The 27791-nt window shown below is 38.9% G+C and overlaps 2 protein-coding genes and 1 long non-coding RNA gene across 3 annotated transcripts; all 3 read left to right on the top strand.

The window, feature by feature from the left end:
- The first annotated feature begins 2731 nt into the window (after positions 1 to 2731).
- LOC139198255 (uncharacterized) lies at positions 2732 to 4773 on the top strand. The gene is made up of 3 exons (XR_011583614.1): positions 2732 to 3004; positions 3961 to 3994; positions 4583 to 4773. It is a non-coding gene; the product is annotated as an uncharacterized lncRNA (long non-coding RNA).
- A 13879-nt stretch (positions 4774 to 18652) lies between these two features.
- LOC139198403 (probable metal-nicotianamine transporter YSL7) lies at positions 18653 to 20980 on the top strand. The gene is made up of 5 exons (XM_070827079.1): positions 18653 to 18943; positions 19258 to 19928; positions 20025 to 20158; positions 20536 to 20587; positions 20674 to 20980. The coding sequence occupies exons 2-5, from the start codon at positions 19831 to 19833 to the stop codon at positions 20816 to 20818; spliced, it is 429 nt and encodes a 142-aa protein (XP_070683180.1). The 5' UTR covers positions 18653 to 18943; positions 19258 to 19830; the 3' UTR covers positions 20819 to 20980.
- Positions 20981 to 22647: 1667 nt separating this feature from the next.
- LOC103421157 (uncharacterized) lies at positions 22648 to 27728 on the top strand. Its single transcript, XM_070826728.1, has 3 exons — positions 22648 to 23260; positions 26200 to 26280; positions 26963 to 27728. The coding sequence occupies exons 1-3, from the start codon at positions 22888 to 22890 to the stop codon at positions 27328 to 27330; spliced, it is 822 nt and encodes a 273-aa protein (XP_070682829.1). The 5' UTR covers positions 22648 to 22887; the 3' UTR covers positions 27331 to 27728.
- Positions 27729 to 27791: the final 63 nt, after the last annotated feature.

A 27791-nucleotide genomic window follows, 5' to 3' on the forward strand; every position in this document is an offset into this window, starting at 1 on the left:
GAAATTTGAAAATGTGGGAGAGAAAACATATACAAATTTTGCTTCTACACTGTTGAGCAAGAGATTGTGATGCAAGCCACACCTTGTAGTAGTCGAAAGTTTGGATGAACCATATAAATTGAATTTGCTTCGAACAGTTTTGAATTTGCTTTGAAGGTTTGAGAATTGTAGTTGCCCTCCATTGATGAAGCTTTTGTTAGCACCATAAATTGGTTTTGCTTCACACTGTCTTGATCAAGAGTGTATGAAGCTTTTGAGAATTGTGGTTGCCCTCCAATGATGAAGCTCTTGTTGGCACCATAAATTGGTTTTGCTTCACACTGTCTTGATCAAGAGTGTGTGAAGCTTTTGAGAATTGTGGTTGCCCTCCATTGATGAAGCTCTTGTTGGCACCATAAATTGGTTTTGCACTGTCTTGATCAAAAGTGTGTGAAGCTTTTGAGAATTGTGGTTGCCCTCCATTGATGAAGCTCTTGTTGGCACCATAAATTGGTTTTGCTTCACACTGTCTTGATCAAGAGTGTGTGAAGCTTTTGAGAATTGTGGTTACTCTCCTTTGATGAAGCTCTTGTTGGCACCATAAATTGGTTTTGCTTCACACTGTCTTGATCAAGAGTGTGTGAAGCTTTTAAGAATTATGGTTGCCCTTCATTGATGAAGCTCTTGTTAGCACAATAAATTGATTTTGCTTCACACTGTCTTGATCAAGAGCATGTGAAGCTTTTGAGAATTGTGGTTGCCCTCCAATGATGAAACTCTTGTTGGCACCATAAATTGGTTTTGCTTTACATTGTCTTGATCAAGAGTGTGTGAAGCTTTTGAGAATTGTGGTTGCCCTCTATTGATGAAGATCTTGTTGGCACCATAAATTGGTTTTGCTTCACACTGTCTTGATCAAGAGTGTGTAAGCTTTTAAGAATTATGGTTACCCTCCATTTTTGAAGCTCTTGTTGGCACCATAAATTGATGAAGCTAATGTGTTCACCTCTTCCCCCCTCTTTTTTTTTCAGATTTTTTTTTTAAGAGGAGAGGGGGTGCTGCAAGTTTGAAATTTGAAAACTCCTTAGCTTGTGTGGAAGTTTGAAGACTTTCAATGTGGGGTTTTCTCATGGTTTGAATTTTAAATTTCTTTGGCCATGTTGAACCCTATAAGAATGAGAAGTTTCCACTCTTTTCATTGTCTTCATTTGCTCATTTTGTAGTGATTTTTGGAGATAGAGTGCTCTTATAGTTGAAAGGGATTCCGGAATTGCTTTGCACCATCTTCAGGTTGGTAGTCTTCTCCACTAGATCACATGCTTTCATTCTTGTTGAATTGTTTGAGTGTTCATGTATTTGGTTGAGAACATAATGAACTGATTGAGCTTTTCTCCACGCCCTAGGAACTTCCTTATGTTTCGATCTTTCATGTGGTGATAGAGTTTGTTTTTGTTTGTTGTAGATGTCAGAGTTTGGAAGTCCTAGTGATGGGGGGGCTCCCCTAACTCTAACTCTAAGTTTGAGCTTGCAATGTTGGAGTCTTGTACAAAAATTCACGATTGGGTGATCTTTGCAATTGCCAAGCCTTAGCCAATATTGGTTCTTCCTCCTTCATGTCAGTGGGTGAGGGGGTTGTTTGTGACGCCATACCTATATTTCGCTCTGAGTTCACAGCAGACCATTTAGTGCAAAACTTGTTAGATAGTGAAAAGCAGTTTGAGGCCCTAAGGCAATCATGCAGTATCCCCCATAGTGTAGGAATGTGTTTGGTGCATCATGAAGAATTGTCCTCTGAACCACCCAAGGGTCATGTTATGTTCTATTCTCAGATACTATTGATTTTAGGGGTGAAGCTGCCTTTGCACCCTTGGTTGCAACGGATGCTGTCTTTTATTGGATATGTGCCTGGACAACTTTACCCTGGTTTTTGGGATACCTTGATCGGGTTTTATATTATTTGGATGGAATGTGGGTTAGGTGAGCCTTCTTTTCATCAATGGCGCTACTGCTATAAGATGCGCCCGGTTAAAGCATGCACTGGGTATGCCGAGTGTGCATGTCGTAGTGAGACAGAGCGTATTGTCTTTGGTAAGAAAAAGGTGTACTGCACTTGGAAAAACCATTGGTTCTTTCTTTATAATGATTGGGAGTATGCTAAAGGTGTCACGCCTGAGCGACGTGTTTCTACTCATTTCCAGACTGTAGGTTGTAATGTATCCATTGTTTGCATTATTTGCTATTTGTTGTGATTTTCTCTTGCTTTTAACATTTTTTTCTTCGTGCAGTGACGCGAGGGACCATCAAGCTGTCTGGACGAGAGCTAGCTAACGTAGAAAAGGTGTTGAGGGTGCCCAAAGAGGATAGACATTTGGGCAAGCTATGACCCTTATTTCGAAAGTACGGTTTCCAGCCCCTAGTGTCGGAGTGCCAGAGACGAGCAAGTAAGTTGTGTCTTTCATTTCTGTAATATCCCTCGTTTAATTAAGAGTGCAGTGTGATTATAATTGTTTTTATACAAAATTTTAGTCTACTTAGTGTTTATTTGTTTAATAGCTTTTAATAATATACTTTTTTATTTATGAGATTTCCTATTATTGTTAAAAAAAAAAATTATAATAATAATAAAATAATATTCTACAAAAGAAAGGAAAAGACCATCCTTCCATACTCTTCCTTTCAGAGCGATGGAAACAAGGAAGCTGGGAGGAGGTGGCTTCCATATCTTTAGGAAAAAAATCTTCTATTGCACCAAGGAGTGTGTCATAGAGAGTTGTTCATCTCCTATTGCACCAAGGAGTGTGTTCAGCAGAGGATGAACTGAGAAGAGACACAGAGGTCTATAAGCAGGAGGTGGATGACCTAGGAAGCTAGTTTTTTTATCAGGACTCTAATAGGAGTGAGTAGGATTAGAGAAACTATAAAAGGGGTTGCAGAGAAGTGGGAAAGCATCAAAAATCGAAAAAGGGGTAGAGAAATTGAGAGTTAGAGAACGTGATTGTGAAGGAAGGATTCAGAGATTTGAAGGGTAAACTTCTTGTTCCTTGATTATTTAGATTTTTCGAATTTAATTTCCTTAGTTGAATTGAAACTGCCATGAGATATATTTGGAATTCTTAGTTTTAATTAGGGTTTTCTACTGTACAATGAACTAATCTGAACTTGAATTAGAGTTGGGTAATTCGGATTGGGTGTGTAGATCAAATTTTTTGATCAAGGGTTTGGTTCAAAAAGTCAATTTCTTGTTAATGTTGAGTCATGTTATATTTGGGTGTTGTATACATGATTTCTGGATTACTTGGAAATATTTTGAGTTTTATGAATTGGAAGTGTACTGTTATGTAAGTTGCAGAAAATTTCTAAGAAAACTCAAGTTTCTAGTGGTCTTATTTTGCTTTTAATTCATAGGTCTTTATGTGCTCCTTTGGAGAAAACTTTTATTGTGTTGAAAATATATATGTCCATGATTGTAACCCAATTGTTTTCACTCAGTTCCATTGAGTTTTGGTTAATCAAAACCTTATTTAAACTTGGGTCGCGAGCTGCCAAACAGCAGCAGAAAACTGGGTTTCCAGTTTCAAGACTCCATTTTTCTTTTAGCATAACTTCCAATTTAGAGCTCCGTTTTCTACAAACTTTATATGCTTTTAAAGTACATAACACGAACTTCAAAACCCATGTGATATTACACGATTTGGTTTAGTTTTGAAGGTTCGAAAATGAGTCTAAACTTGGTTCAATAGTGCTGTTTTTCTGCAGATTCTGTGAAGATACATAGTTCTGTTTTTAGCACACCTAATTTCTTTCCCAGATTCCTTTCTAGTCCTTTTTACTTGATTTGAGTGATAGTATTTGAGTCTTAAGATTCCAGAATTTATGTACTTTCTTTAGATAATATCAATTTTGTGGTTGAACACTTAGTTTGGTTTCTAATATGTGTTACTTGTGTTTATGTTTTTGGTTGTATTTTTGTGTTCCGATTAGGTTCTTCAGAGAAGCAAAATTAATCGAATTCAAGGTAGGGGGTTCTGGGAAACCTTCTATATATATATGAATTTAATTATTTCTTACTTAAGTACATATACAAGTTTGATATGCATGTTTCTATTGGGTAATTGAGTATAATGAATGTTCGAAATGAAATTTGGGTCCATGATGTGGGAGTAAAGTGGGATTGTCGGAAAGAATTTCGGGAATCTAAGGTGGTGACTATTAGTTTTGTGTAGTTGAGCCAAACTCTTAGTAGGTACCAGGTCTCAGGCGAGCCCACAGTGCACAGATTCTTTAAGGGTAATTCGGGACTGGAGACGAAGAGTTTAGGCAAGATGACTAACAAAAAAGGGAGTTCGGGGATGTTTAGGGATGGGGGTTAGTTCATATATTTAAACACTCGGGATCAAGTGGTATAAGTACGGAATGGGACGTACAAGGTCTGGGTGTTTAGTTATGTGGATTAACGGGTATAATTAAGGCATTTGCATTGCATACTTATGCACCATTCTGATTTTGGTTTTAATTATGCTATCTTAATTATACTTTATTATTTAGTAATGAAGGTATATGTCCCTACTGAGCGTTTTAAGCTCACCCTAACGAAATTTTGCAGGTACAGAACCAGAAACCTAAAAGTCTACTTGCTGTCTGTTGTGTAATTATGTAGAAGAAATGAAAAGATGAGCTTGTTGGCTTTTGCTCTCTTGTTTGAATAAGGAACTACTTTTGTGTGAACTTTCAGTAGTTCATAAGTTGTAATTTTGGCTGAAACTTTCAATAATGAATCTGTTATTCAGTTAATTTTATTCCAAGTGAGTTATACATGCTTTTATTTCATGTCACATTCTTAATTATATTAGTTAAACTTATAATTAAGGTGTGATTCACGTTCTGAACCAAGGTTTACGTTAATCCTTGGGTTGGGGCGTGACAATTTCGCCCCCTCTTTCTTTTACAAAGTTGCATTCCTTACTTTGATTTTTCTTATTCAGTGGAGAAAGTGGGCAAGAAAGGGGAGACTAACGCCAAGAAAGGGAAAACACCCATGTTAGTTCCTGTAGATGACATTTTGTTTCACAAGGGAGCTCGTAAACACTGAGTGAGGCCAACCCCTAAACCTAAGTCGCAAAATGAGGTCCTCAAGATTGCTACCTCAAAAAAGGCTGAAGTTGAGGCCATCGAGTGTGCTGCTGCCATAGTTGCAGGGGAGGAGAGACGACTGTTGCCTCCTCTTCTTACCATCAATCCCATATTTCCTCCAACCATGGAGTTTGCTGACCAAGAAGGTGACCCTAGCTGTAGCCGTAAGAGAAAGTGCAATGAGAGGTTGATAGTATTCATTGGAAGGACTTGAAGGTTGCTATATAGCCAAGTAGTTTTAGGTATGTCAATAATTGCCTGGCAGGACGTCGATCCATTGTTGATGACCTTGGCGAACTTCTAGATGAGAACGAATCAGATCGTGACCGGATAATGAGGCTATCTTTTTATGTAAATGTTACTTTGTCATTTCTCTGCTTTCTCCCCTCTTTTTCCTGGTAGTGACGATTATCTTGTCATGTAGGTCATGACCGAGTACGATGATAGATTGCAAGAAGTTGAGCGGTACAAGGCAAAGTTTAAAGAGAATAAGCAGTTTGTGAATGACGCCAGAAAAACGAGCAAAGCTTTGGCTGATGTCATCCTCCTTAAGGATGAAAACTTTGAGAGTTTGAAGAGGCGGAATGGAGAGAACGTGAGGCTCAAGAAACAATTGGAAGCGACTAAGGAACAGTTAGAGACAATCATCCTTGAGGTTTCCAAGGTTAAAGGGGAGTTGGATAGTGCCTTGGTTGAGGTTTCTGGGTTGAAGAGGAGTATCCCAACTGAGAGGGATGCTGCTGTGCAGGAGTTCTTAGGTTCCCAAGCCTTTCACGATGCTTTTAGACCTCACTGCATCCGAGCGGCTAATTTTGAGAAAAGGAAATGGATGGCCGTCTTTGAGCGTTACGACAATGAAAGCATTATCCGAAAGTACCGTGATGAGATGGATGAGTACCGACAAAAGGGTGAAGTCTTCGTCCTCACAGTTGATCCTAGTAGTGATGATGACTCTGATAATGAGGCTAGTATCAATGAGCAGTCTCAGGAGAGTGAGGATGGTCCTGGAGATGCTGAGGAAGGTGGTGATGGTGATGGGGTTGAAACGCATAGTGATATTGTCAGGGGTTCGGCCTCAGATGAGGATGACTTGTAGTGCCCTCTTTTTCTGCATGTACTCTGGATGTACGAGTTTGTTGTTTGTGTGGTATGTGCCACGTACTCTGGATGTACTAATTTGTTGTTTGTGTGGCATGTGTCATGTACTCTGGATGTACTAGTTTGTTGTTTGTGTGGCTTGTGCCATGTACTCTTGATGTACTAGTTTGTTGCTAATTACCAAGTATTTGCACTATCATTGATGAATGTCTGGCTATGTTTGAGCAAATCCTTTGTTTAGATATAAGCCATAACTTGGATGTACTAGTTCTGTCCAGTACTGTTTGTTTATTTGTATAGTCTTGTTAACATATACTTAGACTTGATTTCCTGTTGGAAGCATTCATGTTGAAGCTTTGAACCCGAGTGTTTCATGCTAGGAATGTAAGAGGATTAGGACCGAGTTGTCTAAATCACCTCTTTATTGAATTCATGCCAAATAGTTTTCGTTACATAGGATGCCGAACGGCTGAAACTTAACACTTGTACAATGTGAGTTTACTTGTAATAGTACTTCAAGTGATCAGCGTTCCATGGATGGCCAAGGGTCTTGCCATCAGAGCTTCTAAGCTTGTAGGAGCCAACGCGACTGATGCCAACAACTTCAAATGGTCCATCCCAATTTGGACTAAGTGTTCCTTCACTCGGGACTTTGTCACAGAGTAATCTTTTCTTCAATACCCAGTCTCCTGCTTTGAAAGAACGAGGTTTGATCCTGAAGTCATAGTAGTTGGAGATGCGCTGCTTGTAGGCGACATTCCTCAAGTGAGCCTGGTTTCTGTGTTCCTCGACTAGATCTAAGTTGAGGGTAAGTTACTTGTCATTTTCGCTTTGCACGTAGTTCTGGACTCCGAACGTTGCTTGCTCAAACTCTCAACTGGGACAACTGCCTCTGTACCAAAGGCAAGTGAGAATGGGGTTTCTCTTGTTGATGTTCGATACGAAGTGCGGTATGACCAAAGAACTTAAAGTACAAATTCTGGCCAACAACCTTTAGCCTTGTCCAAGCTGGTTTTCAAAGTTCGCTTGATTATTTTGTTGATGGCTTCAACTTGTCCATTAGACTGGGGATGAGTTAGGGAGGCAAAACATAAGTTGATGTTGAACTTAGAGCAGAACATCATAAACTTATTGTTGTTGAACTGTCGCCCGTTGTCAGTGACTATCGCATTGGGAATGCCGAATCTGCAAAGGATGTTCTTCCATACGAAGTCTTCTATTTTTGCCTCACTAATGGTTGCCAAGGGTTCTACTTCGGCCCACTTTGTGAAGTAGTTAATTACAACGATTGCATAGCGAACCTTGCCCTTCCCTGCAGACATTAGGCCGATCAAATCAAGTCCTCATTGGGCTAAGGGCCAAGGGCTGATCATAGGAGTGAGCGGCTCGGGAGGGGAGTGAGGAATAGTTACGTAGCGTTGACACTTATCACATGAGCGGGATATTCTGATGGCATCTTGGTGGAGTGTTGGTCAGTAATATCATTGGCGAAAAGCCTTGTGTGCTAGGGATCGAGATCCAGCATGATCTCCGCAGACTTCTTCTTGTATTTCCCGAAGGACAGTTTCCGCCTCTGCGGGTGTAAGGCATCTTAGGTATGGTAGGTTAAAACCTGCTTGTAAAGTTGGTCATTAATGATCAAGTAACGGGTAGCCTTGTATCGAATCTGCTTAGCTTGGACTTTGTCATTTGGAAGGGTGCCATGAGCAAGGAATCTATAAATCGGGGTAATCCAACTATCCCCCTGTTGTAAGTTACACACTTCCGCAACCATGGTTCTTGGTGCTACCAACAATTCGACCTGAATTTTTCTCCCAATCTTGTCTTCCACCGTTGAGGCGAGGCGAGCCAAAGCATCTGCATGACTGTTTGCCGCTCGAGGAATTTGGGTGATCTGGTAGTGGAAGTGCTTAAGTAACAATTGTGTTTATGCCAGATATGCAACCATGAAGCTATCCTTAGTGTCAAAGTTGTTGGTGACCTGGTTAACCACCAATTGGGAGTCACTGAAGATATCAATTCGTTCAACTCCAAGGTGTTTGGCCAAACGTAAGCCTGCTATGAGGGCTTCATATTCGGCCTCATTGTTCGACGCCTTGAATTTGAAACTAAGAACATACTCTATTGCCACTTTGTCAATGGTTGTAAGGACTAGTCCTGCTCCACAACCCTGTTGGTTGGACGAGCCATCAACATATAGACTTCATGTTGGGGCTGTTGGTTCTATTTTCTAAGCTTCCGAGGGTAATGAAACCACTTCTTTAGGCGTAGAAACAATGTCAACAGGATATGTGAAGTCGGCGATGAAGTCTGCCACTGCTTGGCCCTTCTTAGCTGGCTTTGGTTGGTAGGAGATGTCAAACTAACCCAATGCTATCGCCCATTTGATCATTCGCCCGGAAGTGTCAGGATTTTGGAGTATTTGTCGAATATGATGATTGGTAAGCACGATGATGGAGTGTGCTTGGAAGTAAGGGCGAAGTTTTCGAGCAGACATGACCAATGCTAGAGCCAATTTCTCAATGTTGGAGTATCGTGTCTCCGCATCTTGTAAGGCCTTGCTAGCGTAGTAGACAGGCCGTTCGACATTACCATCCTTTCGAATGAGAACGGAACTTACTGCTGAAGCCGATACCGACAGATAGATAATGAGAGTGTCACCAACCTCAAGTTTGGAGAGCAAATGGGCTTTACTCATGTAGTCTTTGAGGTTCTTGAATGCCTCAGCACATTCATCAATCCAGGTAATGTACTTCTTACTTCCCTTAAGTGCTTTGAAGAAATGAGCACATATGTCAGTGGCCTTAGAGATGAACCTAGTTAAGGCTGCCACCTTGCCAGTAAGGCTCTGGATGTCTTTTGAAGTTACTGGTTCCTTCATATCGATGATTGCTTTGATTTTCTCAGGATTAGCCTCAATGCCTCGTTGGCTTATCATGAAGCCTAAGAATTTGCCAGAGCTTACGCCGAAGGCACATTTGTTGGGGTTCAACCTCATTCGATACCTCTTCAGAATGGTGAAAGTTTCAGATAGGTTGGTGATATGTTGGTCAGCATGTTTGCTCTTGACTAGCATATCATCAACGTAAACTTCCATGCTCTTCCCAATCTGTTCGGCGAACATTGAATTGACCAGTCTATGATAAGTCGCTCATGCATTCTTTAGGCCGAATGGCATGACTTTATAACAATATAGTCCCCTGTCAGTAGTGAAGCTGTGTGTTCTTGGTCCGGAGGGTTCATGAGGATTTGGTTGTATCCTGAGTAAGCATCCATGAAGCTCAGGAATTCACACCCTGTCGTAGAGTTTATAAGTCTGTCTATAAGAGGAAGAGGAAAGTTATCCTTCGGGCATCCTTTGTTTAGGTCAGTGTAATCGACACATATTCTCCATAAGACCTTTTGGAGCAGGAAACTTTCCTTAGTCGGATTCTTTTTAACAAGGACAACATTTGCTACCCATGTTGGATAATTGACTTCGCGGACGAAGCTTATGCTTTTGAGTTTTTCAACTTCTGCCTTCATTGCCTTGTACCGTTTAGCGTCATAAGATCTTCGCTTCTGTCTCACTGGCTTGGTCTTGGGGTCAATACTTAAGCGATGACAGATTATATCGGGAGAGATGCCTAGCATGTCCTCGTATGACCAGGCGAAGACCTCAGTGTTCTTTTGCAAAAAAGAGATCAATGCTAACCGAATGGGTGGTGACAAGGTGGTACCAATCTTCACCATGCGATCCGGATAATCTTTTGAGATAGAGACCTTCTCCAACTCTTCAGCAGGTTGTGCTTACTGGGTGAAAGAGTCATCTCGAGGATCGTCGGGTTGACTGTTGCCACCATGAAGATCCAAGTTGGCTTCGTCTGGGTTGGTCTTTGTGACTTGGTCATGTATAGAAAGGGTTTCCTTGGGCACAAGCAGGTGTTGTTGCTTGACCGAAGTGTTGTAACATGATCGTGCACTAAGTTGATCTCCTCTAATGTAACCATTGCCATAGGGGGTTGGAAATTTCATCAACAACATATGTATGGATACCATGGCCTTGAGATCATTAATGCATGTGCGTCCGAAGATGACATTGTATACCGTTGGGCAATCAACTACCAGGAAGTTAGTGGTAATGGTAGCTGTGTAAGGGCTTGTACCAATGGTGAAAGGTAAGTGTATGCTCCCCAAAGGTTGCACGATATCACCGGAGAAGCTTATCAAAGGGGAAATCGAGCGGTCGAGCAAGTGTTCAGCTACATTAAGTGTTCTGAAAGCTTTAGCAAACATGATATTGACCGAAGCCCCCGTGTCTACCAGGATTCGTCGTACTTTAAAGTTGGCTATGTGAGCTTCCACGATCAGTGGGTCGTTGTGAGGGTAGATGATACTTATTTCTTCATTAGGGTAGAAACATATTGGATCCTAGTTAGGCTTTTGATACTTACCTCCCCTGATGTCTTCCACGTGAAACACTTGGTGGCCAGACCTTAAAGCTCGTTCACTATTTTTCATGGCCCTGTTGGAAGATTTAGATATAGGTGTGCCACCACTTATGGAATATATTACATTCACCTGGTGTTGGTTACGGTTACCCCTTTGAGGGTGAATGAGGAATTGATCAATTTTTCTTTCACGTGCCAAAGCTTCAACATGATCACGAAGGGTGATACACTTCTCGCCGTCATGGTCGTTATGCTCGTGGTAGCAGCAAAACGTGCCTGTGTTCTTCGTGGGCTTGTAATCCAGGTGCCTCGGTTTTGACTTCGATATCAGGTGTGCTATGCTGGGGTAAATGGCCACGCATGTGGCGTTCAAAGGTGTGTATGCCTCATACCTCGGGGTAGGGGCTGTCCTGACATGTGTTTGACCCACTGCGTTGGCTGCCTGGGGTCGAGGATTATCATGGCGATACCCTTGGTTATCACGGTAGTGTCCTTTACTCTTTTTACTAAAATGAGACTGGTGAGGATGGAAATCTTTCATTTTGCCCTGAGATTGATATGTCTGTTGACTTGGCAAAGTATTAAGTAAGGCATGGGGAGGCACCGCTGCAGTTTGGAAGGTCGAGGTCTTCTCATTTGGTTGGATCTGGCTTCCACTTCCTACTTGCTGATAAGGGGTGGTTGTGGGAGGTTTCCCTTGATATGTCCTTACTTCGGCGAAAGCATAGTTATACGCATGTGCCATCACCTCAGAGTAAGTCTTCCAAGTGTTGGCATTGATCATGTACTTGAAGAAATAATCACGTAGGCCTACCGTGAAGGCCTTGAGGGTAGTCTTGTCATCTGCCTTAGCACAGCGAGAATACTCATGGCTGAAACCACCAACATACTCTCGTAGTGACTCGTCCGGCTTCTGGTGAATAGTGTACAAGTCATCTATAGAATGCAAGCGATCGGTCTGGAAGATGTGTTAAGAGACAAACAGTTTCCTCAGTTCCTCAAATGAGTCTACTATCTCAGGTGGAAGACGGCAATACCAGTTTAGAGCTCCGCTAGAGAGGGTGGAGGGGAAGAGAAGACATCGTTCTTCGTCGGTGTGCATCCGATATGCCATGGTAGACTCAAAGAGGTTAAGGTGTTCAATTGGTCTTCCCTTCCAGTATAGAGTTGTAAACCAAGCTTTTGTTTTGTCTTTGCTTGAAGAGGGGTGTCGAGGATCCTCTTTGTGAGAGGGTCAGGCCTGGGTTGGTTCCAGTCAGGTATCTCGGCCTGACGTTCGACCTTCAACTTGTTTACTTCCTCGATGAGCTGTAGGACAAGAGGGTCCTGAGTGGTGTCATGTACCACTGGTATTTTCTTTCGTAAGTCTCCATCGCCTCTTGGAAGTAGTAAAGTTTGAGCAAATGCGTGTGATTTTTCCTTGGACTCGCCGTACTGACTTCTAGGACGAGTCTATCGGAATACCTCAGAGTCTCATGTACCTTCATGTTGCTTTGGGACCTGTCGTTCCTTCCCTAGATTGGCAGCTAGCCTGGGTCGTGAGAGGGGACCGAGTCATTCAGGAACCCTTGGGTCATTGATCTTCGAGCATATGTGGAGAGGATTCTCTCGACGTTGTTTTAGGAAGTCTCGGCAGTCACGATAAACGACTTTCGATCCTTCCAACCCTTCTGCAAAGAGGTGTCTTCCTCCACTTCTCCTGCTTCGGGTCGAAGCAGCTGGGTTGTGAGATGTCTCATGTTGATCAATGTTTTGATGATTAACTCGATCTTCATCAGGGATACCCATGTCGAAGGAAGGTGACCCTCCATGTTAGAGGGCACCCAGATGATGGTTGATGTCCACAGGGGCAACAAGCTCGCGTGTTTGAGTACACATAGTTTCATGGAACGTCTCAAAGAGCTTCTCATACTGCTCCTGGAGGACCTCATTCTTCATTGCTATCTTGTTGTTTTGAGCTTATAGCTCATCGACTTTAGCTTGAAGAGCAACCATCTTTCCTTCATTCTTTCGTTGCTTCGTACTAGGTGTAAGAGGTGTGTTATTCTGTGTGTTGTGACTTCCTTCGCTCCCCATGTTGAAGAGGGATGCATGGTCAAAAGAGAGTGTACAAATGGTGGAAACCAACTTGACAAAGCTGAAAAGAGTGGGAATAAGTGTCGTTCCCATAGACGGCGCCAAATATTGATGCACAAAATCAATGGGGACTTTGGTACAACAGAAAGTGTTAAGTTTGTGACATTCGCTAGATTGCTTCTGTCACTAGTGTGGATAAGTATGTAAATGGATAAGGATAGGGAAGCAAACATAAGATGTACGTGGTTCACCCAGATTGGTTACGTCCATGGAGTAGAGAAGTTCTCATTAATTGTGAAGGGTTTACACAAGTACATAGGTTCAAGCTCTCTTTTAGTGAGTACTAGTGAATGATTTAGTACAAATGACATTAAGAAATATTGTGAGAGAATGATCTCTATTTATAGAAGAGAGTTTCTAGTTTCATTCTGACATTGACATGTGTCGTGTTGTGATTGGTTTCTGATGTTGACACGTGTCGCGCTATGATTGGCTTCTGATGTCGACACGTGTCGCGTTGTGATTGGCCTCCTGGTTGGAGGGAAACTCTTCTAGGTCCTTGACGGTATAACGTTGACTGGTGCTTAGTAGTTTCTGGATTGGTCAAGTATGGTACAAACAAAGTTGTTTTTAAGTGTTTACCAAACATGTTTTTTAGCTTAGTTTTTTTTATACTCACTTTTTATAAAAGTACTTTAGTACAAAACCAATACTATAAGATGGCAGAGAGTTTATGAAAAGCTCTATTTTGAAAGAGTCTCTTTAACATTTTCGACTTCAAATTATTTGGCTCAAAAATTAAGATTAGGTATAAGTTTATTGATAATTTTTTTTTAAATTATGTAAGTACGATAAATAAATATGATTGTTTAAAACTTAAATTAAACTAGTATATCCCATAATTAAAGTGCGTGTGAAAATTTGTAAAATTAAAGGAGAAATGAAGAGAGTGGGAGAGAATTGGGTAAGAGGGAGAGAGAGGTTTATTTATTTTCTTTAAACTAGAGATGTTAAAATCACTTTAAACAAAAACAAAAAACAAAATTTTATTATATGAAATTACATTACTGTCCTTAATTTTTTTTTATTGTGGTGGAAGACAAAAATGTCTTTTCACCATCTTTTGGTTGACAAAGAGTGTGACAACCCATCCTTAAAATTACGTTTTTATTTATTTTAATCTAGGGAATTGACGAAAATGCCCTAGAGGCAAGGATTTTGACTCCTGTTGACCATCGTCTAGAGGAACGTATGACTTATTCTTTTGGCGTATTTGTGTAGTACTCATTGGTACGAATGCATATGCTAAAGCCGTTCGTGAGTCCGGATTGTAATGGTATAGTTACGGACGTTTGAAAGTGGTTATTTATATTTTAGTTTATAAATTATTTGAACTCCCACCTTGTGGGAAAGAAGCCAATCAGCTTCAAGGATAGATAAAGGAGAACCAATCGGGAAGGGAGAAGGAAAAAGGGAAAAAAAAAAACAAAAACCTTCCCGTCGGGCAATGCACCCCCACACCCAAACCGATCAAACTCCGGCGATTTTCGCCATTTTTTTCGTTGAACCATTACCATCCAACACTTGCAAAACACTCAGTGACCTTCCCTCTACCATCTCCACCCATATTTGAGGGTTTTTAGGTCCAAAACCGTGAGGAACCCCACCGAAGCACCGGAGGTGCTCAACGGTGATTCCTCCGATCCGGCGAGTTCCACCACCTAAAACTACCCTTAATCAACTTCCCTTGGACCCAAGAACAAGACCCAACCAGTGGTAGAGATGTTGGAACACCAAGGAAGGAGAATCGAAGTTCACCCATTTTAGGGTTCCAACGGGTTTGAGTGAAATGGGAGCCTTTCCCGGCCAAATTGGACTTGGCCACAGGTATAAAACTTGCTCTACTATTTGAGATCTTCATTTCTGTAAAAATTGAGAATTTTTGGAGATAGTTGAATTTTCCGGCCAATCGGGGCAGCAAACCGCCGTGTGCGGCGGCGCGTGAGCCAAGTCACCCCCTAACCTTTCTAAGTTAAGTTTGACACCCCAATTCCATATGTGAAGTCTGATTGATAAAATCTCATCATTTGAACATAGTTTTGATAAAGACCGCTACTTGAACGTTATGTGAATCGACTATCCGACCGTTGGATCGTCACCAAACTTTAATAAATTATAGTATGTAATATTTAAGGATATTAGAAACTTACGGATTGGGAATCTGATGTACAGATTTTCCCGAATTGGATTTATAAGTTCGTAAAATAAAACGTTGACCGCCACTTGAATTGGCAATTGGCGGAGATCCAACCGTTGGATCGTAATGAAACTTTAGTATGATATTTTAGAAGCAAAATGTGGATCTTTGGAGGTTACGGATCAGAAATCCAAGATGCAGATCTTTCGGATTGAGTTACGTACGGTTGTGGACCCTGCCGTTGATCTTTGATCGATGGTTGACTTTTGGTCAATGGGTCTCATGGGTTACCATAGATTGATTTATGAGTCATACAGGTTGCGTTAGGCAACTCCGACTCATGAGTTACCATAGATTGATGAGCACTTGATTTATTATACTGTTGCCGATATGTAGTGATTTGGAATATTCTTGGATTTACTGTTGATTTACATTTGATTTCATACTTATATATAGTATGATTTCCTGGACCATATACAGGTATTACAAGGAGGGGTTATATCTTTTAGAATGTCTTTATTAAAGCTTTATTTTCAGGCCCACTCACTCTTGTTTATATCCCTCTAGGTTCTAGAAGCAGAGTTTTCGTATTGACGAGGATTCGTGGCAAGTCTTGGTATTGAAGATTACCTTCGATGGTATGATTTTCAATCCACTCTACTGTACTTTTCTTATGCTCTGATGTCACGAGTGAAATTGGTTCATTCCCGCTCACAGTACATTCTCGTATTTAGGTACTTTCAGGTTTAAATTTATTCACATTTTCCACATCACTACACTTTATGGCTTCGTCACCTTCCAAGTGTCGGCCAATACAGCTCGATTCGGAACCTTAGTGGACAATCTGGGTCGGAGTGTGTCAAGAGAGTTTCATTAACTTTTTTGTTTCTTTTGCAATTAGAATATCGTTATAATATAAAAATAATTCAAATTTAAATAAACTCAATCTCCTCATCCCATTGCATTACATGCCGGACTAGAATTGCACTGCCAATAAGCATTATCTCATATGCCTTCTTCCCTTCCTCAATAGCCACATTGTCTACTCTAACTCCTGAAGGTTACCCTCCGCACCAGCCCTTCTGGAAGAGCCAAAACTCTCCTTGATGTGCACCCGCTTAGACCATCTCCAACCTTTAAAGTAAGTCTCAAAATTTGCCTTATATTTCCCTCCAAAATCACTCCAACCTTTGGGCTAAAATTGGGTTATGTGTTATAACTCAAAATAGTGCTAATTCCCCCCAAAATATGTCACAGGTTAAGTAGGCACAAACAGGCCTGGGTCCACCGCATGTCGGCAGTAGTTTATGAGCCCAATGGCTCTCTAATTTAATCCAACCGCTCTGACCACTGGACCGTTGGTTGATCCAATGGTATATGGTATAGATTCATATGTATTCAATATTTAGTTTTATATTTATAAATGCATTGAATCCAATGATTGAGATCTAATACGATCAAATCTAATGGCCCAAAATTAAATCCAATGGGTAAAATAATTTTAAAAAAAAAGTTCTCTATGCGTTTCATGGTGTTGGTTTAGTGATTTTGTTTAATATTTATTGAAATCTAAATATTTTTAGGTTAAAATGTTCATAAAACAAATTAGAATAATCTACATAATGTTTTTTTTTAAGTTACTTTAAAGACAAATATTAGCTTTTTTTTTTATAGTACAAGACAAATATTAGCTTAAATTCATTATTTAATAATGTCAGGCTAGAAATTTAACAAAAAATGATTGAAGCAGAAAAACTGTTTCTGGATTAACACCTTAATTTTCTAAGTCAAAAATTCTAAATTTTAACCTAAATGTTGGAGATGATCTTATAATTTTGTCAAACTGAGGCATCACAAGTTCCTTATACTTTGTAACAAAAGCCACATTCACGTTAGACCCTTCCGCGATGAATCCATCACCATCCAGCCAAATGGCTGCGAAAGCACCATTTTCTTCGGCTACATCTTTGAAAACACATTTGGAAGATAATCCACACTATTCATGGTTGCAAATTGAGGTTTTATTGGGATCGAAGAAGTTACTACTTTAATTCCCTTCAAACTAAAGGGAGATTAGTTACCTTCAAAAGATAAATCATTTATATATATAAAGGGAGAGCCCCAATTTGGTGAAGTATTCAGAAATGCCAAGAATATCCCTATGTTTCCTTCACAATCAAAATCCAAAAAAACCTAAAAAGGAGGACAAACCGGTAAAAAAACCATCACTGAAAAAAGATAAAGCATCATAACAGTAAAGTTTTGCCGAATGAAGAATTAGAACCGCAACGTGGGATTCAACCACTCTCCACATTTTGCAAGCTACCAACTAGATCAAAAGCGTCCACTCCCTCACCTTCCATCCTCTCCTTCTCTTCCAACAACCTGACTGGTCTCTCTCTTCACTCTCTCTCGCTCTCTCTAAAATCCAAAGTTGACAAGAAACTGACGACATGTTTGTGAATGCAGGGAAGAGGAATTCTAGGAATTTAGTTTTGCACGGGCAAAGTGTGGGCTTTGAGAGCGAGTCCTACAGTTTCGGGTTTCTGAAGGTTTCGGATATCCACACAATCTATTGGGAGCAGTGGAAATCCAGACGGCCATGTGAGTTGCAATTCTTCGTCCTAATAAATGACTTAGTTTTTGCATTTATTTACTATATAGTGTGATTCTTTAGTTATTAAAGATTCAAATTTTTAGAAAATGGGCATTTAAAATCCTCTCGAAGTAGTAGGATTTAGAAGTGAACTCTATTGGAGAAGTAATTCATTGTGTTAAAATTTCATTGGGTAAGTTCAGTTTCATATTCATTTCGGTAGTTTATTTGTAACCGTGCATAAATCAAGGAGAAGAGAACGAGGGGAGAGAGAAACAAAGATACAGATTGACAAAGACTCTTCCTCTGCATTGACTGTTTCTTATCGCAAGTAACTTTCAATCTTGATTCTCCATTTTCTATGTATTCCTTCCAGCGTTTGTCCACTATTCACCAAATTCTTTTTAATTTTCTTCCGTTTTCATGCATGATTGTTGATTATTTGCTTTTGAGTGAAAAACTGGATTTGTTTCTTCTCCATGTAAGTGCCCGTTGGTGAGTTTCTTATGCTTACAAGGAAACTCTTGGCTATGGGGAGTTTTTGTTTATATTAATCCATTTTCCGATTATTTATCGGGCTTTTTCCATTAGGTTTTCAAATCATTTGCTTTCGGTGTAGGCGGTCGAGATAAATGTGATATGGTGTATGTATGAGCGAGACATTGTGAGGAATGGTAAAAATGTGGGAAGCAGAAAAAATGAGGAAACAAATTAGAACGTGAAGAAGGAGAAACTGTTATATGCAGTTTAAGTCTCCCAGATTTCAAACTGTATCTGAAACATATATTAAATCGACGCCATCGTGCAACTTGACACGAGGAGAAGATGAACGTGGCATCAGATTTCAAACTGCTATGGGCAGTTGCCATTTGATTCCACATTTAATTGATCGCCAGTCTCTCAGGTATTTGCTTCCACCATTTTCTTCTCTTTTGTCTTCTTTGGCATTTGATTTCTATCTCCCTTTTTATCTTGCGTTTTAATTTCAGATTATGGGATAGTTTCTATTTATCCATTATTTTCCCCAATCTTTTTCCTGTTTATTCCTATACAAAGTGCATTGCAAGAAGGCGGATCATCATATGGCCATTTTTAAAGGTAACGCCCCAGAATCTATTGCTTAATTTATATTTTTCTTCAGGGTAAAGTTTGTTTGATCATTTTTCTGCAGTTTTCTCTCCTTTTGCAGAAAATCGAAGCCATTCGTTTACGTATTATGTTTACACTTTTTTTTCTCCAATATTCTCTCTTATTATATCCACAAAGTGAATTGTCAGATAATTTAGAACGCAGGAACAAAGAAAGAAGGAAGACATGAAAGCCTTCATGTTAGTTTTCTTTTACAGAAAGACCCATTTCACTCGCTGTGATCAACAACTGCAGCTTCTTGAAGCAGCCTTTCACTCGGCATAAACGACAAGTGCGGCTTCTTTAGCAGTAAGTTTATTAGTCTCTTTTCAAATCAAATTCACTACCATTAATTAACTGTTTCTCATCAATCATTCATTTCTGATCATATTGATGCTATTTGATTACTTATAGATCTGCCAAATACGATGTATAGTATACAGTTGTGCTTTGTATCTCTAATTTGGTTTCCATGCAAGAAAATAATATCATATTTGCCTATCACTGTATTAGTTTACAAAGTGTTTGTGAAAAACAAATTTATTAATTGGGATTAATGTCACATATTTGTATGCTTTGATTTCTGGTTTGCTTAATTATCTAATAATTTTAATTTGTGTTAGATTAATTGGGTAGAACTCCAAGTTATTATTGAGAATGAGTCTCACATTGATGGAAGGAGAAATTTTGCATGGGCTTATAAGAGATTGAACTACTTTATTCAATTATCTACGAATAAGTGCAAGGATTGATGTGGAAGGACATGAAGGCAACACCCCAATCTACATATGATTGGGTTTCTTTTAGCTGTCAGCTTTGTCGGGTTGTCTTCGGTTATGCCCCTCAAAAAGGGATTTGGATCCTCGCTGGATCCCCTTCCTGGGATCCTAAGGATCAACGTACGTGGACCGTTAATTAAAAATTATGTGGCCACCAATTTTTTCTTTTTTATATTTTTCATATAAAACGAGGCTGCTTTACTTTTAAAAATACAAAAAACATTTAATTGTAACCGCACAATTTTTTATCAACGGTTCACGTGCATTGATTCTTAGGATCCCTAAGGAGGGGATTCGGTAAGGATCCAAATCCCTCAAAAAGGTAATTGGAAATTACTACTGAATCCCCACACACATATACACATGAAGATTTATTTATTTAATTCGGTTTTGGTCTAACTTTTTAAAATCCAATACATGATGATCATGAAGTACAAGCTAACGTACCCGAGTGGAACTGCAACTGCATACCTCATCAACAGCTTTCACACACCCAAAGAAGCTAAGTTGGCAAAGTAAGAACCGTATTGTCTTAATTTGTAGATGTTCGTTTTCTAATTAAACCTAATCTGTCTGCTAATTGTATATATTCTTCTGATCACTGAATGTAGGAAAGAAGTTGATGTGCTCCTCAAAAGCTTCAGCTTTGTGTTTGCCTTTTACCAGTGGTTTTTTTATGCCGCTGATGGCTGCGGATTTTCTAGCATTGCTACATTTGGTCTCAAAACCTATGCACACGACACAAGTATGTGAACAATTATATCTTAACAATATATTAGTTTCCTTGATAATAAAAAATTCTTTCGTCAAGTACGGAATCTTTAATGATACATATGGTTTAGGGGCATGTAGTGCCCATGAAAATAAAAAAGTCACTCATAAGCACATCAACACACATTTAAGTGCATGTAGCAAGCGAGTATTCCACATTTTCTTAATGCTAGAATATACATTTTTAAGTGTCTTTGAATAAGAAGTGCATCATCAATACACATTTTCTTTTTTGAGTATCTTTGATGGTGAGACAAATTAATTTGGTGTCTAATCTACAACCTAGATATTGAGTTTATATTTTCATGCCCGTGTAGAAAAACTCGAACCTTACTCTATTTTTATTTTTAGGTAAAAAAGAAAGCAAAAAGTCATACCAAACATGCAAGGGAAACAACAATTGGTAATTGAAAAAAAAATCGAAGGTCATAATTTTCCCTCCATTTTTCTTTATGCTAGAATGATTATGTTTTATTTTTCTTTGTGTAGGAATACGGAACACCTTCAAGAGGACTTTAGCATGTCAAGTATGGAGGGGAATGATAAGAGGAACACATCAAAGCTCGCCACTTTATCTGAGGCTTTAACGAGGCCACAAATAATTCCCTCTCATTTTTTTTGTAAATGTTTTTAGTATGGATGAAATGTAACTAATTAGTTCAGGATACTAATGAATGTAACTTTTTGCACTTTTAGCGATTAGTGTGACAGGACGACCACTTTCGTTTTGTGTTTGTAATTTGTCTAATCAAGGAAGATAAATAATTAAAAAGTACACGTTAGTAATTTGTCTAAATGCATGTACATGTTAGTACTAAGAGATTGTCTACAATTACTGTTTTTGTATATGTACGTAGAACTATTTCAAATCTTTTTACAATGCCACGTGATCTTCTCATACTTTGAAAGCTTATAATAATAGTTTGTAACACAATTGTAAAGAAAAATGTCATAGAGGGATGATTGATGATTGATTGAAAAAGTAATAATAAGAAATTATTATGATGTGCTCATGTTCGACTATGTGTGTTAATTATAAAACATTGTTATAGTAATCGTTGTAGCACAATTGTACAGAAAAAAAATATCATAAGGAGATGATTGAAAAAAAGAAAGAAAAGAAATTGTTGTGATGTACACACACGCACAATTTATAAAATAATCACTTAAGAAATATAAAAGTATTTCAATTACAGTTTAAGTTTTTGCCTAAATAGTTGGACGAGGCCATCTCCTTTGGTATTTATTTTTAGTAATCACGTATGAAATATATAAGAATATCTAAAACAACACATCTTTGGGGCGCATAGCGCCCGTGATGCAAAAATGCCTCTCGCATGCGCGTGAGGGCGTGCGGAGATGCTAGTCTAAGCATAAAAAGAAAATTTCACATAATTCAAAATCTCCTTCCAAATGCATCATAAAAAACTAGAAAGTTATATTGAAAATTTGAATATCCTAGGTTGCCAATTACATGCTCTAATCACATGTTCGTAAGTATGTTATGATGTGTGCACATGCACAATTTATAAAATAATCACTTAAAATATAAGAATATAAAACAACACATCTTTGAGGCGCATAGCGCCCATGATGCAAAGCGCGTGGAAAGAGGCTATTAAAAAATTATAACCTAGGCAATGAATTAACTGGAGTTTGGAATAATCATTAGAAGTAAATATTGTCCATGGATTAAACAATAGTTCAAAAAGTTAAACTACTTGGGAATTTCTAGATCTACGTTTATTTTCAACTCCTTGATTCATTTCATCGTTTATTACATCCTTTGTCACCTTTGGTTGCCTAGTATTTACTGTAAGTCTTTTCTCGCTTGAACCTTGCCGTTAAATAATTTATATTTCTTTGATGATTGTTCCTTTTTATTTATAGAATGAAAAATCACAACGATTGTCTTGAGTTTTCAATGTGCAATTGTATACTTAAAAATATGTATCGACAATCAAAATATGTCAAGAAACCAACTGAAACTTCTTGCTTTGTCTAATGGATTAATGCCATTTTTTATGGATTGATGTCATTCTAACTTTTGTTTGTTTACTTGTAACCTTTGTATTTTTTTTCTTCAAAAAATGAACTAGCTGGTGGCTTTGCCACAATAGTCTATTTTTTTAAGAGTTAGAAAGACTTACATAGGCATTTCAGCCTCTCGTAACCACTATTGTGTGGTTCACACAATGCCAGGAATCGATCTCAAAACTTACCGTATAGAATACAGGTCTGAAATTCGTTCTCAATTACTGAATCACCCCTATGTGGTTTAACCTTTTGTTTTTGAAGTGTGGTTAATGGACTCACCATTTGCATTAGGGGATGTGTCATGCACTTAATTAGACAAATTACAATCATTTTTCTATAATTAGGCCAATCATTACTTAACGGCGGTGGCCCTACCCAAGTAATAAAATTTTCAGCTATTGTGAAGTGTACGCGCCACCGCACATTAAAACCCGCCAAATCCCGAAAGCTTGTGTGAAAAATGGTGCTGACTTACTAATCATATCTGGAAGCAATACCACCGACTTCTCTTATACATTTCACACGCAAATTTTCTAGGGTTTTGGATCAAGAGCCCCAAAATTTGAGGTAATTGAAGAACCTAGGGTTTGCTAATCAGTCCAAGAAGCAAAAACGCAGTTCGTTTCTGATTCAATTGAGCTAGGGTTTCTCGACCTTGGTTCAAAAATGGCGATATTCGGCGACGCACTTTTCCAGGCGTTCATGCCGAAGCGCGAGTACGAGAGCCTCCGAAAGGAAGACAGGGCGTGGGAGAAGCTCCAGAGACCGCTGTTAATGGCGTCCGTGGCTTTGGTCTGCCTCGTCGTTGTTGTGTGCACGGTTATCAGCTTGAATATTGTGTTTCCGGCCAACCCAGCTAAGCGACCGTTTTGCGACGACCGGAGGCTTAATTCGTTGATGAATGTGAGATGTGGGGATTCCGATCCGTTTTCCGGAGCTTTTTATCTTACGGATCAGGAGATTGCGGAGTACTATTGGATGGTTGTGTTCATTCCCTCCTTGATCATTTTCTTGGCTACTTTCGTGTACCTCGTCACGGGTAAGGAAGCTGTTAAGCTCTACTTTAGTTGTTTCCAATTTGAAGTTGTTGCTTGAATGCTAATAAATCTAAGAGGATGGTAGTTAAAATTTTGATTTTTGTGTTTTTCATTGATTTGGGTTGTGGAAAGGTGGAAACTTGGTCAACTAAGAGTGCATTAAGATCGAAAATCTAGTAAAAAATGATTATGATTAGTGATAACAAGCTGAAAGACTTAGGGAATCTATAGGTTATATGTTGGATAGTTGTGAAGTCTTGCTATACTTGCTTAGAAAAATTATTAGAAGTACTATAAGGAAATGTCATTTCTAATCAGGGATTTGCTAGCTCAGATAAATCAAGTATGTCTAAATCGTAGGTCAGTGTTGGCTTGGTGGAATAGATTCATGCTTATACTACTGATAGGAGCATATTTATGCGACTTAGTGAGCTTGTTCTTGTGCATTTACCTTGTGTTTTCTTAGTTAAATTAGTCTTTTAAGCTAGTTTCATGTATTTTCAGGTTTTAAGGGCAAAGTATGCAAAACGATGCATTTTGGAGCCTTTTGGAGCAAGATTGAGCTTGGGATGGATATCACGCGCTTGGAACGAAAGGAATGGACGAGAACGAAGGAGTCCTAATTGAAGAATGATTCCTAATCAACGAAGGAGTCCTAATTGAAGACGGATTCCTAATCATCGGAGGAGTCCAAGTTAAGGATGGATTCCTAGTCAAAGATGGATTCCTAGAAGAATGAGGATTCCTACTCAAACAAGGTTTCCTACTTGAAGTAGGAAAGTTAAGCCTAAAGTTTCCTATTTTGGGTTGATCTTTCCTAAACCTAAATGGCCTTAAGTTTCAGCAACATTGAAGGTTTCCTAAGCATTTTTTGGACACAAAGAAAGGTTCTAGAACATTTCCTTATCCTTGTCGTGGGTTGGGTCCTATTTCCCCTTGGTTTTGGGCTTCTAGAAGTCCTATCCTTTTCCCCCTATCCTTGCCGCACCTAATTCAGCAAAGGAACCTATTTCCTTGCCTTGCAAGGCTTTCTAGAAGCCTTATCTTGCCTTATCCAAACCTGCCGCACCCTATTGGACTTTTCCCATTTTAATTCTAATTTCTAAGCCATTTTCTTTGTGGATTTGGATTTTACAAGTCCATATCTGATTCCCCTAGGGTTTTATGTGCCTATATATACCCATACTTACCCCTTGGCCGAAATACCACCCATCATACACATAAATTCACACCAGAAACCTGACCCTCTTCTCTGCCGCAGCTTTCCCCCACCATCTTCATAATTCTTGCCAAAAACCACGCCTTGCCGTTCCACCAATCCATCCTAAACACCACCATACTACCCCCATCCATTCTACACCATTCATAACTCCAAGAACCTGTCCATAATCTCTGTGCCGCAGCAAGGAGGAAGGAGGAACTTCGTGGATGCACCTGCTGCCCAAGTTGGAGTGTCTATGTGTTCTCTTTCTTTGGATTTCAATGTCTAAACTTATTTATCTTTGCTTTGTGCATATGAGGAACTAAACCCCCATTGACTAGGGGGGATTCGAAACCATGTTTTATGCTTGCTATATGATTTGATTACTTCCAATTGCGTTTCATAAGTTATGAATTCAATTTGCCTATCGAGATGAATTAAACTGATTAGTGTATGTTGGTTGAGAGTGCACGCTTAATTTTCATGCATAAATCTAATGCTATGATATAAGGGAGTTTCACCTAATCGTTATGAACTTATATTCGCAAGTAGTAAAGGTTGTTGATCACAATCGTGTTAAGTAAATTCTTGGCATATGTTTCATGCAATTCATAGTAACAAGTGCCTCGTCAATGCTTATGGTTTTCGTAGAACTTAATGATTCTTGCTTGTATCTCTATTATGCAATTCATGTAGGGAACGTGTGGGGAATGCTTTGGGTTGTGGTATGCAATCATCCAATTCAATAACTTTAGGAAAATCTGAGGGTTAATTAGTGCAATTCACTGTTAATCTGGGGCGTTGAGAATTCATAATCTATTGAAAAGCAATTGGAAATCGTTTTGTATGCAAGTGTGACATGTGTGGAGAAGAACCCCTTAGCTAAATCTCAATCCATTCACTTTAATCAATTTCGTTTTAAAATATGCTTAGTTTACAAAGTTTCTGTTTTGTTTTCAATTTCGTCAAAACCAAATCCCCCTTTATTTTGAAGTGTTAGATTAGTTAGAAATCAATTTAGTTTGTGTTTTTAAGTGTCTTAAGTCAAGTTATAACCTATTTTCATCCAAATTTGTGCTTGGTGTTCAAAACTGCCCAGATTGTGTTTTTAAGGCAGTTTTGAGTGTTTCTGTGCTGTTTTGAGTCTTTTGGTTTGTTTTAGTGTTTTAGAGTTTAGTTTTGCATTCTTTGAGTCTAATTTAGTGTTTTAAACTTTGTTTTACGTTTTTGAGTCAGTTTTCAAGTGATTTAGCAATCCCTCATAATCCCCAGCCTAGACCGATCCCTACTTACTTACTTTGCTACAATTGATAAAAAGAGGGTTTAATTTGTGTGCTTATATATTTCTCATCAACTACCACAAGTTGATAGCTTTATATATGATGCAAGATGATTATGGTTCAAAGATGTAAGCATGGGTGCATTTTAGTATTTTCTAGTATCAATAAACCCAATCAAAAGGAAAAGGCATCAAACCCAAAATGGGGATTTATATGGTTCAAAAAAGGTTGATTCACACTTTGTGGCCAGCTTCATGTATAAGGCATAATCTGCTTATGAAATGTAGAAATGGGTATTAATTGGCTGTGCATATAGCATGGTATAGAATTTGTCGTTGAAAGTACATTCTTTCATTGGATATTGTCTCATTATTCTACATGGATGATATCTAACATTTTTCAGTGCAATAGTTTGATTTCGATATGCTAAATGGTTCTCATAGTTTCAGTCTGGTTGCAGGAATCATTATTGCTTATTCTGCTCCAACACGACATGGATGCTTAAAGGTTGTTGAAAATAACTATTGTGCTTCAAAAAGAGGTATCCTTCCTTTCTTTCTCTCACTTTCTCTCTCTGTCAAACTCTTATTTTCCTTTTCTTTAATGATATTTAGTGGGTCAAACTCATTTACAATTTGTTTTTTCATCTTTCACACACGATAGTTTGCCTCAATTGTTCTTGTTTTAATTATTGCAATGTTTCAAAGAATCAAATGAACTACTGTATCCACTTTACGTCGGTCACAGCTATCTATTGTTTATCACATCTCCAAATCTTGTTTGGCTGTTTTGAGTTTTACACCTGGTACTAGTTATATGGAGCTAATTACTCCTAAGCAATGAAGTTTTCGATGCGAGTTTAGTGTGGCAGATTTTTTTTTCATACTTTGTTTAGTTGCCAATGAGTAAAGAAAATACATGAGGATCTTACATGTATTTATCAGGCCAGGTAATGCTTTCTTTTGTTGTTTAAAGGTAGATCCAAGTGATTGATTGCATTCCTTAAGATTTTGCGCACTTCTTCTTGGGGTGGGCCTTGCCAGAACAGGCATACAAAAATTGTGGCCTTGAAAGTTTATCTATTTTATCACGTCATTTTTCTGTAGTAACACAAAATGCAGCATGTCCTTTTAACCTGTCTTTCATATCTTGGCATTTTTGGTCAAAAGCTTAGTTGCGCGACAACCTCTAGTGAGGTTTGAACTCTTATTTGTAATCTGCAGGTAGGGTTCGATGTCTATCAATTCTGAATGCCGTCTTTGCTGTCATATTTGGTCTACTTGCATTGTTTCTTGGTTCAAGCCTCCTCACACAAGGAAGCTCCTACTTTGTGCCCCTTTTCTGGTGCTATGAGGTTGGTTCTTGGGGAATGGTTATTTTATATGGAGGAACCGCTTTCTTTCTAAGAAGGAGAGCAACGTCAATCCTTGATGAGGGAGACTTTGGTGATCGAAACCTAGGGCTAGAAATGTTGGAGAATCCCATAGAAGTTTCACCAGAGGTGGAAAGGTGGGTTAACGAAGGGTTCAAAGCATGGATGGGGTCATCACTCCTATCGTCTGATGAAGAAGATGAACATGGCAGTGATTAAGAACTTTCTTACATACCTCCGTCAACTCTAACATGCATATGGTGTGGTAATTATGTGAAGCCTTTCAGAACTAAACAGCTTTCGACGGATTTTTTGACAAATTCAGGAGAGGATAGAGTAGTTTGAAATTCAACCTTGGCTTGTTGAAGATGCCAGCCTTGAAACGGTTCTAGTGATGATGTAACACAAAGTGAAAGCTAATTTTCGGACTTAGGATCATGTTGATTTTGTAACCTTTGTTGCACATTCCCTATTTGGTAGCCTATGAATATCTAACCAGATTTCTCTCTCTATCTCTCTATCTCTCTCTAACAACCAAGTATCACTCTGATTCATGACTTCTCTTATTCTAAGTAAACACATTCCGGGTCTTTTTATCAATTTTTCTTTTCAACCTATGTTTTTGGATGTGATGACCTGGTGCACAGTGCACTCGTATCATGCAACAAGTGATACAGCCA

This window comes from Malus domestica, chromosome 08 (genome assembly GCF_042453785.1).
Source record: "Malus domestica chromosome 08, GDT2T_hap1".
NCBI classification, from domain to species: domain Eukaryota; kingdom Viridiplantae; phylum Streptophyta; class Magnoliopsida; order Rosales; family Rosaceae; genus Malus; species Malus domestica.

Coding starts and splice junctions, on each gene's coding strand:
- LOC139198403 (XM_070827079.1), top strand. CDS start 19,831: ATGATGATCATGAAGTACAAGCTAACGTACCCGAGTGGAACTGCAACT. Junction 19,929..20,024: donor AAAGAAGCTAAGTTGGCAAA/GTAAGAACCGTA, acceptor CACTGAATGTAG/GAAAGAAGTTGATGTGCTCC. Junction 20,588..20,673: donor TGCAAGGGAAACAACAATTG/GTAATTGAAAAA, acceptor TTCTTTGTGTAG/GAATACGGAACACCTTCAAG.
- LOC103421157 (XM_070826728.1), top strand. CDS start 22,888: ATGGCGATATTCGGCGACGCACTTTTCCAGGCGTTCATGCCGAAGCGC. Junction 23,261..26,199: donor TTTCGTGTACCTCGTCACGG/GTAAGGAAGCTG, acceptor GTCTGGTTGCAG/GAATCATTATTGCTTATTCT. Junction 26,281..26,962: donor CTATTGTGCTTCAAAAAGAG/GTATCCTTCCTT, acceptor TGTAATCTGCAG/GTAGGGTTCGATGTCTATCA.